Raw genomic sequence first — 9,808 nt, 5'->3', positions numbered from 1 at the left:
ATTATATGGAAAGAGACTTGACATTTATTTTCTCATGACTGGTCATAAATACGATTATTTTACAGTGTAGATGGGCAAATCTAAATGGGAATTGCCTCAAACTTTCTCTGTTTACCCTGAGACTCTGAAACACAATTAAATAAAATTCAGTTGGATACAATAAATACACATTATARGTATTTTTTAACTTTTTTAAAACCTCAAATGACCTTACACAATGTCAAAAAGAATAGCTCTAAAAAGTTTATATAAAAGAGCTCTAGGTTCAGAATGTATTCAGGTCAGCAGATACCCAAATTCAAATAACAGAACTGCATTGGAACCAAAAATAAGTGATTGATTTTTTTTTTCGTTTTTGTACAGAACTTACGGATGTAGTTAATCTAACCTGTGGCTGTTTTGTCAGCTGTGTTTCAAAACATCTGAATAATAATTAGAATGAAAGAAGATGTGGAACCAACAGAATTCTGCTCTGGAAAAGTTTTTTCTGTGCACACCCTCCGCGTCGTCTTTCTTTCTTTTTTGTCCTACAGATATTAGCTGACAACTCTGATAATCCAAGGGATTTTCACCTCTTTTACTGAACACGCAGCTCAAAAAAACAACTCTGATCACTCACTATAGGGAAATATTGTTTTTTTCTCCTTTTATACACGTATATAAAACCTTCAAATATATTCTCCTACTTTGCTGCATTTTTCAAAATGCAATGCGTTTTATTTAGACTTTTTTATATGCCTTTTGAATCACATGTGCACATCTATGTGTTAGATACTCAAAGATCCCTTCACACACTTACGCACGTTCTCACTTGCTGGCTTTAGAAAGTGTCAAATGACCCAATGTGTTAAAAGCATTAGGTAAGCACAGATCCAGCAGTGCTCCACAGCCTGATATCATGTGTCTTGCTTCATTACAGTCTGGTGTATACATTCAGCGGCATCTCTGACCCTCCATCTATCCATCCCTCTCACTCCACTGCCTCTATTTTCCTCCCTGAGGTGCTTTAACACAGAGCGGGCCATCTCGAGATGTTAGCAGAAGAATAAATGAGCTCTCTTGTTATGGTAAATGCTGGGCCAAGCTGCTCGGCAGCGGGGCTCGTGTAAGCACACCTTCACTCAGGTTAGATAAATAGGAAGAACATTTAATATAAAGCACACATTTCTAAAAGAAAGGGCTACTCCTGGTAGCAAATCTAAGAAAAGCTGGATCTGCACAAGTAAAAGGGGATGAAGGGACGGGTGAAAGTAATTAATTTAAATAATAACTTTAACTTTCATAAAATAACCCTTCCACAAGGGAGGTGTCCTTTTCCCCCTGAAGCTATTTTGGGTCCTGATATGACATTAACTGCTGAAAGGGAGCTGACCAAAACCAGCTGAGTGGCGTGTGTTTGAGGCACACAGGAGGACCTGGAGAGGGAACGAGATCAAAGCAGCYGGGCTGTAACCTGCAGCTCGCCGACTGTTACCTCCAGCCCCGTCAGAGGCAGTGAGGAGGAAATAACGATACACCTCACATCCCACAGCTGCATATGCACAGGGCAGCAAACACACTGAGGCCTTTTGCTCCAAGGTTCACCGCAGCTCTTGGSCAGCTGCGCCAAACTTGTCTCACCCTCGCAAGCGAGCCGGTAGGGCAAGGTTAACATTAGCACTTTTCTCCCCTCATAAGCAGTTTACAGTGTGAATGCAGCCATTTGTGTTAAGATCTCAGGTGAAAAATTGCAATCCAGGCTAAGATCAGCCAGCCACTTTCATTCGCTGTGCTTCCAGCAGACAAATATTACATGTGTAAAGTTGACAGCAACYACTCTTATTTGCACATGAAAACAATTTACTCAATGAATCTCATCTGAACGGGCCGTGGTAGCTCAGTGGTCGGTGACAGTGTTGTAATCCTGACGCTGCGATTTCAAACCCTGGTTGCACCATGTAGGGCAGCTGGTGTAAAACAAAGGAAATCATAGACACCTTTTTGACAAATGGAAATGAAGAAAATAAAAGGAGATGGGTTTTCTGGTAAATGTGGAACTTTGGAGTCAAGTAGAGTCATTTGTATTTGTTTTTCTTTGTCTCTTTGTCAATAACATTATGTACGGCCTTTCTTAAACGTTTTCTTTTGAAAAGAGGTATGGCTTGTGTGGTAGCTCTTTGTTCTTCCAGGAAAATTTGCATCCTTTCCAATTGATGTCATTTACACACCTGCCCAAACATTTTTGCGGCCAATAACTCTGCCCGCATGGAAGCAACCCTTCCCTACACTGCCAGTCTTAATCCCACCTCCACCTTCTCTCAGCAGGACAAAAACAGTGAACTCCACGAAGAGGWGGTCACAGCCTCCTAACTCTTTAGATGCAGGTCTATAATCAACATCAACTATGGATGRACACATTCCAGTCTCAGACACTCCAGGATTCCCTCTAACATTCATTATTATGTTCATATTTTATACCCAGAAACGAGTGTAAACATTCTGACACACATTGATCATYGCTCAGTATCAGCTATCAAAGTGATCATTGTTTCTCCCACCTCTCTGTCTGTCTCCAGTGGTCCTACGCGCTGGAGAAACCGAACACAGGCAGCGTGTTCAGCTTGTCCTGGTCGGCGGACGGCTCCCAGCTGGCCGGGGCCTGCGGAAACGGACATGTCATCTTTGCTCATGTGGTGGAGCAGCACTGGGAGTGGAAGAACTTTGTCATCACTCTTACCAAGAGGAGAAGCATGGAGGTAAGAGACYGAGAGCCTGAAACAACCTCGGTTAGTTTGTTGCTCCTTTTGTCTTTGGACTTGAATGTGTGTACAGAACCATAAAAGTGCAAATGCAGAATATACAAGCAAATAAAAATAATAAACTTTCACAAGTAGGACCGTTATGAACATTTTCTTTAAAATTTTTACTTTTGGGCTTCACAGTGTGTTTCATTTCATTGGAGTGTAGCAAGGTATGACTAAGTAATCACAATAATCTTACTAATGCATAACCAGTCTCTCATGCTGATTTTTAATGACATTTAATGGTTTATAGAAGTTACAGGACTGTGAAATTGATTCTACTAATTCTCTGTTTTATTAATTTTTACACTGCCATCATTGTATGGTTATTACAGAAGAAATTTTACAAGCTTTCCTAAAGAATTTCGCAAGGCCGCACCAGAAGTTCTGCAGTTGTTGCTTTTATTTGCATTTAAAAATAAWCACAAAATTCTTCAAAACTACGTAATTCTAAATTGACAGCAATGTAAAGATTTTTACTATAGAGTTTGCAAAGTAGTTTTAAGATAGCAGCAGTCCACTCAGACTTGCTGTTAGCTCCTCAGTCCAGGCAGAAACAAAAAACCTTTCTTCGAAATAAAAAGATACGTTTAATTAGATTAATTGTTTGTAACTTCTCCATAAAACCCCACTTTAAAAAAAATCTGAACTATTGCGCTAAGGATAGTTTTGAGAAGCAGATGTCTTCCTAGTTTTTTTTTTTAAGTTGTGGCCGTTTATTAATATATAACGACCCTCCAGGGCACCAGCGTGCACCCCTTTGATGACAACGGTCAGCCTGTCTGGCTGCCTTCCTCGCTCCTCCACTCCCTACTGTTTAAACTCACACTAGAGCACAAGGTAGCATTTACATGCAGTTAACACGCCCAAGTGTACACACACCTAAKGAAACAAGGTCACACACGTGCACCAGCACACATGTGCACACATCTGCCGTCAACAAGTGCAGTTTGTTTAAAACCAAACAATGTTCGGTCATCAGCAGTTTATTTCCAGCCTTGTTGGCGCTTTTCCGTCTCCCTCTCCCCCCACCCCCTCACCGACCAATATAAAAGTGCACATCTGCCAGTAGTTTGTGAATCAGCCGGCCAAATTTACCACCTCGCGGTCAAATTTTATTTATTCCTGGTTGTGTTGCATGTAAATTTGGATTGCTGCAGGAAGCATGGGAGGAAGATTTGTAAAGTGGTAAAAATAACCCCACCTTTCACCTGGTGCTGGAAAAGGCCCCTTCAGTTATTCACACACAGCTAGAGAGAAGTATTTCTCTATGTCAAATAAAAAAGAGTGCCCTCTTGTGCCCTTYCTTTTTTATAAACTATAAACATTTTCTCTTTAGAGTAGCATTTATGCCTGTTCAGAAATCTCTATGAAGTCAAATGATCCCTTTTTTGCCTTTTTCTTGGGGCCTTCTTTTTCACAGGTGAGGAATGTGCTGAATGATGCGGTTGACATTTTGGAGTTTAGAGATCGTGTCATCAAAGCCTCTCTGGCATTCGATCACCTGGTGGTTGCCACTTCCCTCCAGTGTTACGTCTACAAGTCAGTTCTTTTTCTTCGCTTCTTGTTTTTTTGAGCTTATCTGAAGTTTTTATATGTCATAGTTTCAAAGTTCTGGATTTTGTGGAAAGCTTGATTTTTGTTTAAGTTTACTGTCAGAAGTTGGAAGATTGAGATGCAGTTTGAAAAACTCAAAACGTGCAGCTAACGTCTTACCGAGGAAAGACTCTGTAAAGAATTTTGTTCTAAAGAACAAGAAAAACAAAAAAAATCACGATGTTGATTTGACTAACGTCATGGTCGATGAAGGAACAGTAATTTTTACGTTATATTGTTTGACTAATCACATAGAAAACCAATTTCATTTGTAGATATATTTCCTATCATTTTATTGACACTTCTTCAGGGTTTTATTGCTTATAACAGCATGACTTTTATTTTTATTTTTTACTATGACTTTTTAAAGTGTGGTTGTGTGGAAAGGCTACAGTTAATATCTTTTTATAGATTGCTTTTTTAAACAATCTTGGTTTAAAAAAATCCTAATTTAATTCTGACTAAACATGAGTAGCTAAAACTGATGTATATTGTTAATATCTTAAAATAGCTCTGATCAAAAGATGATTTGCAAACTTTTGCTTTGTAGTTTGTCAGTCTGCAGATTTGATAACCACTGTTTCATTAAAACTTTGCACCCCCTGCTGATATAAGGCCAGGGACTCAGGTCATGAATCACTGGTTTATAGCGTCTTCCTAGTTATGAACTCTCTTTTTTTTCTTCCCAAAAATCAAAGTGTGTGATTGTTCTGTTTATTCACAACAGCTCAAGAAACTGGAATACTCCTCTCATCTTTGATCTGAAGGAGGGAACGGTCAGCCTCATCCTGCAAGCAGAGAAGTGAGTCCTCCGACTCCAGGAGCTGTGCAGCCAGAGACAGAACAGGCCGCTGGATCGTCTGTCAGCTTCTCTAATGCTCCATTACTCTCCTCTGGCCACTCATCATGCAGCACACACACACACACACACACACACACACACACACACACACACACACGCGTACAGGGTGTGCTCTAGCTTAGCCCCCGTCATACAATAAGGCTGAGAGTGAAACCACTGGGGGAAATTAGATTAATATGGAGTAGCTCTTGTGCAATTCTCCAGTGCCTTCTCTGACACTCAGCATAGAGCTAAACTGATTAGTAGCTATTCCGTAATCGCAGTTGAGTTCGATACATCTTGCTTAGTAAGTTAATGCTGTGTTAATGTGRGGTGCATTATAAATCACCTGAATGTGTCAGTTAATTATGTCTTCATTCTTTTACATCCTAACGTTTTATCTGCTTCACGTTTCCCTGTGCCCCCTCGTTATTTCTCCCAGTGCTACCATTCACTCTCATCCTCCGTGTCGTCCTCCCTCAGACTTTTTTTACTGGTGGACGGATCAGGGCTGTATACGTTCTCCTACGAGGGTCGATTAATATCCTCCCCAAAGTTTCCTGGAATGAGAGCCGATATCCTAAACGCTCAGGGCGTCTCGCTCAGCAACGACACGCTCGCCGTCCGAGACAAGAGCGATGAAAAAGGTGAGGAGCCTCTTTGACAGCATTCATTCAGAAAAGTCTCACACGGTGCTTTTATCATTTCTCTTCTCCTTGTCAACAGTCATCCTTTTCTTTGACGTCTCGACTGGAAAAGCTCTCAGTGATGGGAAGCCCTTCACACACAAGGTGGGTAATTCTTTCCCCGTGTTCAGACCAAATGAGTTTAGGAAACATCAGCAAGGAAGTCATCCAAGCCCACTTCTTTTCTTTTTTTTTCTTTGGACTGAAGGTTTAAAAGTGAAATGTTCACTGTTCAGCTACATTCTGGGGGACATCTGAATAATAAATAAAACTCTAAAGTCCTTTGAACCACCAGAACTGAAAGAATTAAATGAATATCTTTCAGCCATGACACCTACTTTAGGCAGAATATTATAACAGTTATGTTTTATTTATGTTTCTAAAACATGATCTAACACAACTTTTTAACTGTGACCTCAGCTGTCACAGGGTTGAAGTAAATAAACTTCTCAAAGCTAAATAAACAAGTGTGTAATGATAACAAAAAGACTCTTAACAACACTTCTATATGATTTATTTATCTCGGACCGTTTTTTTCTCTCAAATATGTCAAAAACTGGCAAGTATGAATAATTTTTCTATTTAATTTGATTACCAAAGATCATCTTAGAACCTCATTTGTGACACAGTGGGGTCATGATCCCACCTTTGATAATCAATAATCTAAAAAAACCTTTATACTAAGGGTTACTTGTTTCACTGAAACACGTATTTTTGACCAAGACTCATTCACGTGTAACAAGCTAAATTTCCCAAACCAGACTTTCAGAGACATAAATTTTCAGACTTCGAGTGGAGAAGGTTTTAGTATTTGTGAGTGAATCAAATTTCTCTCTTAGAAATAGGCTTTTTTTAAACAAAATTTATTATAAAAGGTCTCGCTTCTTTTTCCTTTTAAAAAGCAGTGGTGTTTGTATTGTAAAAAATCGTTCAGATTGGAAGCCCGAATAATGCGCAGAAAACCGATTAAGTTCTCAGTTGAATGTTTATTTTCAGATCTAAAGACTCCATTTCCACTCCAAGACTGTCTGTGGCTTCAGAGATCTAAAACAAAATGGCTCCCAGCTTACATGTTCTTACAATATTTACAGAAAGCCTACACCCCAGATATGATGCCATACCCCTAAAGGGAGTACCCTTAAAAYCAGTTTAGCAGTCCTGAAATGTAAAATATTATGAGTTTACTCTGCTGGAGTGAGGCACGTTAGTGGCTTCCCACACTTTTCCTTTCTCTGATCATTTACCAATGTCATTCTGTCCTCTCTACCTCCTTATCTTTGTTTGTTTGTTTGTGTGTATTTCTGCAGATGGAGGTGGTAGAGATAGCTTTGGATCAGTGTGGCCCATCCACCGAAAGAAAAATTGCTTTGATAGACAAGAACCGTGATCTTTACTTGACCTCTGTGCGTCATCTGGGGAGAGAACCCAAAGTCTGCAAAATTGGTAAGACAAGCGCCACGAAACAGGCCTTTCCAATGTGTGTAGTAACAGTTTTTATACACGTGTGTCTCTAATGGGGACTGTGTCCTGTCTCATAGGCAGCATGGTTCATAGTATGGCGTGGAATAACTCTGCTAATATCTTATGTGGGATCCAGGACAATCAGTTCACGGTGTGGTACCACCCAAGTGTTGTCTTCACCGACAAGGAACTGCTACCAAAAACACTACACGTTAAGGACACCAGGTAAACGTGTGTGGTTTGTTTTTCTCTACAGATAAAACATTTGCTGCCATTTTAATCAGCTCTAACCTCAAAAGGTTTATAGCAGATCATGCAAGTGTTTATTATGTTTTCTTTTTTTTCAATTTGTAAATATAAATAGCAACAGCAGCTAGTGGTAGCTTTCACTCTGCAGCCTGAAACATGATCTGAAGGACTATTATAATATTTCATTCTGATTTATTGTGTAATACAAATATTTGAGACTGATGTTTCAAGATGGCAGCAACTCTCTTTGGTCTTAGACCAAACACAAGTTAACAGTTAGCTGTTAGCTTGTGTTTCCAGTCAAACCTATGCTATTTCTTCAAGCTGAAACCATTCAAAGAGCCATCTACAATAGTTAAGATATTAATTGTTCACAGCGCTTCTATTGAAGCCCACTTCAAAAGATTAGCTCTATCACATTACCCTTCAAAGCCTGTTAGAACTGATAGTTCGTACAGCTGAATTTGTAACTAAGAAGTGAGAAGCAGGAGGCTTTTTTGCACCTTCCAGCTTGTTCAACGAGGCAGAAAAACTGGAAGCTGCATTGCTATTTCTTAATTTTAATTTTGCTAGTTGTTGCCAAACTGTAAAACGCTTCCTTCTCAAAAGTCCTTCACTTCAGCCAGCACAGGGGTAGAGCAGGCTGCACGCCTGCACTCAGGCAATCCTAAACCCCCTTTTGCACGTCTGCAACACTAAACTGAATGGCACAGTAAAAGAGACAAAATCTAGACAAATAAAAATCCTACCAGAGCAAAGTTTCTGGTCCAGTAATATACTGGAGATAACTGATTCTACCTAGGTGAGCGTAACCCAACGAACCTGCTGCTCCTACTTCCACAGCATTAGCGTTAGCATAGCAAGGCTACCAACCTGCTGGGACTGTATTCAGCTGGTGTTTATGTCTGTGATCTCCTCACACACAGTGAGCAGGAACTATGTTCTGTTCTTAAAGTTCAGATGGATTTATTCATATGAAGATAAATCACATTAATCTATAAACGTTGCTGAACGCTCTGTTTTTTTTACACTTTTGCATATATCTATATTCTCAAGACTTGCAGAGGTAAAAGTACATTGCTGAGTATATATTGTTGTTTTTTATGTTCTAACTCATGTGTCTGTGTAAAGTGACTTCAGCCATTCTCCCCACATACTGAGCTACATCGGCACTAAAGTGACATTACGCCAAGGAGACGGTTCACTGGTGTACAGCAGTGTACCTCCGTACGCCGCCATCCTGCACGAATACAGCACGTCAGCGCGCTGGGAGGACGCACTGCGCCTCTGTCGCTTTGCTAAAGTAAGACATCAAAACACCTCCTAGTGGGTTTTTGGAATTTCTACTAGATCATAATTTTACCTGCTCCAGTGTCATTATCAGCCTTCATTATTATTGGCTATAACTCAGCAGAGTTTACAGAATTGGACATAAAGTTTGGTGTGTTCGTATCTGAGACTGATCCTCCACACATAGTCTGAGCAATAACAGTTTGTTAGCAAAATGTCATAAACTTTTAGAAGGTAATAATTAGCTGTACAGTTATGACTATCGATAATTAACTTTTAGAGGTAATCTAATTCAAGATGGCCACCACAGCCAAATGTCATTAGAAAACACAAAGTTAGAATCAACCCTGTGTGTCTGTTAGCAAAATATCTCATAAACCAACAGACAGATTTTAATAAGATTTTCAGGAAGTAATCAGTGGATATTAATAAACTTTACAAGTTGGTCTAAATCAAGATGTCTGCCACAGTTAACTGATATTAGCCATTATGAAAATGGGTAAACCGTTAAAATTTTAGTTAAAATTTAATGTGGTAGTAGCTGAGAGTCATTCACATCACCTACTCTGAGCACGATGTCCTGCAATATCACAGCATAAGATTGTATACAACATTATTTTCAAGGTTTGACCAAAACAGCTCCAACTTTTCTCATTTGTTAACGTACGGTCTGAGCACTTCTGTCCTGCAGTCAGAGGGTCGACACCGTTCAGGTTCATGTGATATATGTTCACCACATGTATGTGAGAGAGAGCAGTGAAGCGCAATAAGAAGGTAGTGGACAAGTTTATGAGACCAGAGCAGCAGGCTTGAATTAGCCTGCAATTAGTCTGGTGACAGCATTTACCGGATGACCCCCGCCTCCACACACACACACACACACACACACACACACACACACACAC

The 9,808-nt window shown here is 39.9% G+C and overlaps 1 protein-coding gene across 2 annotated transcripts in view; it reads left to right on the top strand.

The window, feature by feature from the left end:
• The window catches only part of ift80 (intraflagellar transport 80 homolog (Chlamydomonas)), a 22,576-nt gene that overhangs the window by 10,219 nt on the left and 2,549 nt on the right, over positions 1-9,808 (top strand). For both annotated transcript variants that reach the window (XM_014027899.1, XM_014027900.1), the window contains 8 exons: positions 2,556-2,735; positions 4,204-4,322; positions 5,104-5,178; positions 5,701-5,864; positions 5,944-6,008; positions 7,211-7,346; positions 7,442-7,589; positions 8,745-8,916. In XM_014027899.1, coding sequence (XP_013883353.1) covers positions 2,556-2,735; positions 4,204-4,322; positions 5,104-5,178; positions 5,701-5,864; positions 5,944-6,008; positions 7,211-7,346; positions 7,442-7,589; positions 8,745-8,916 — 1,059 coding nt within the window. The remainder of the gene's footprint in view (positions 1-2,555; positions 2,736-4,203; positions 4,323-5,103; positions 5,179-5,700; positions 5,865-5,943; positions 6,009-7,210; positions 7,347-7,441; positions 7,590-8,744; positions 8,917-9,808) is intronic.

This window comes from Austrofundulus limnaeus, unplaced genomic scaffold (assembly GCF_001266775.1).
Source record: "Austrofundulus limnaeus strain Quisiro unplaced genomic scaffold, Austrofundulus_limnaeus-1.0 Scaffold696, whole genome shotgun sequence".
Classification (NCBI taxonomy): Eukaryota; Metazoa; Chordata; class Actinopteri; order Cyprinodontiformes; family Rivulidae; genus Austrofundulus; species Austrofundulus limnaeus.
This window is presented reverse-complemented; position numbering and strand designations above follow the sequence as displayed.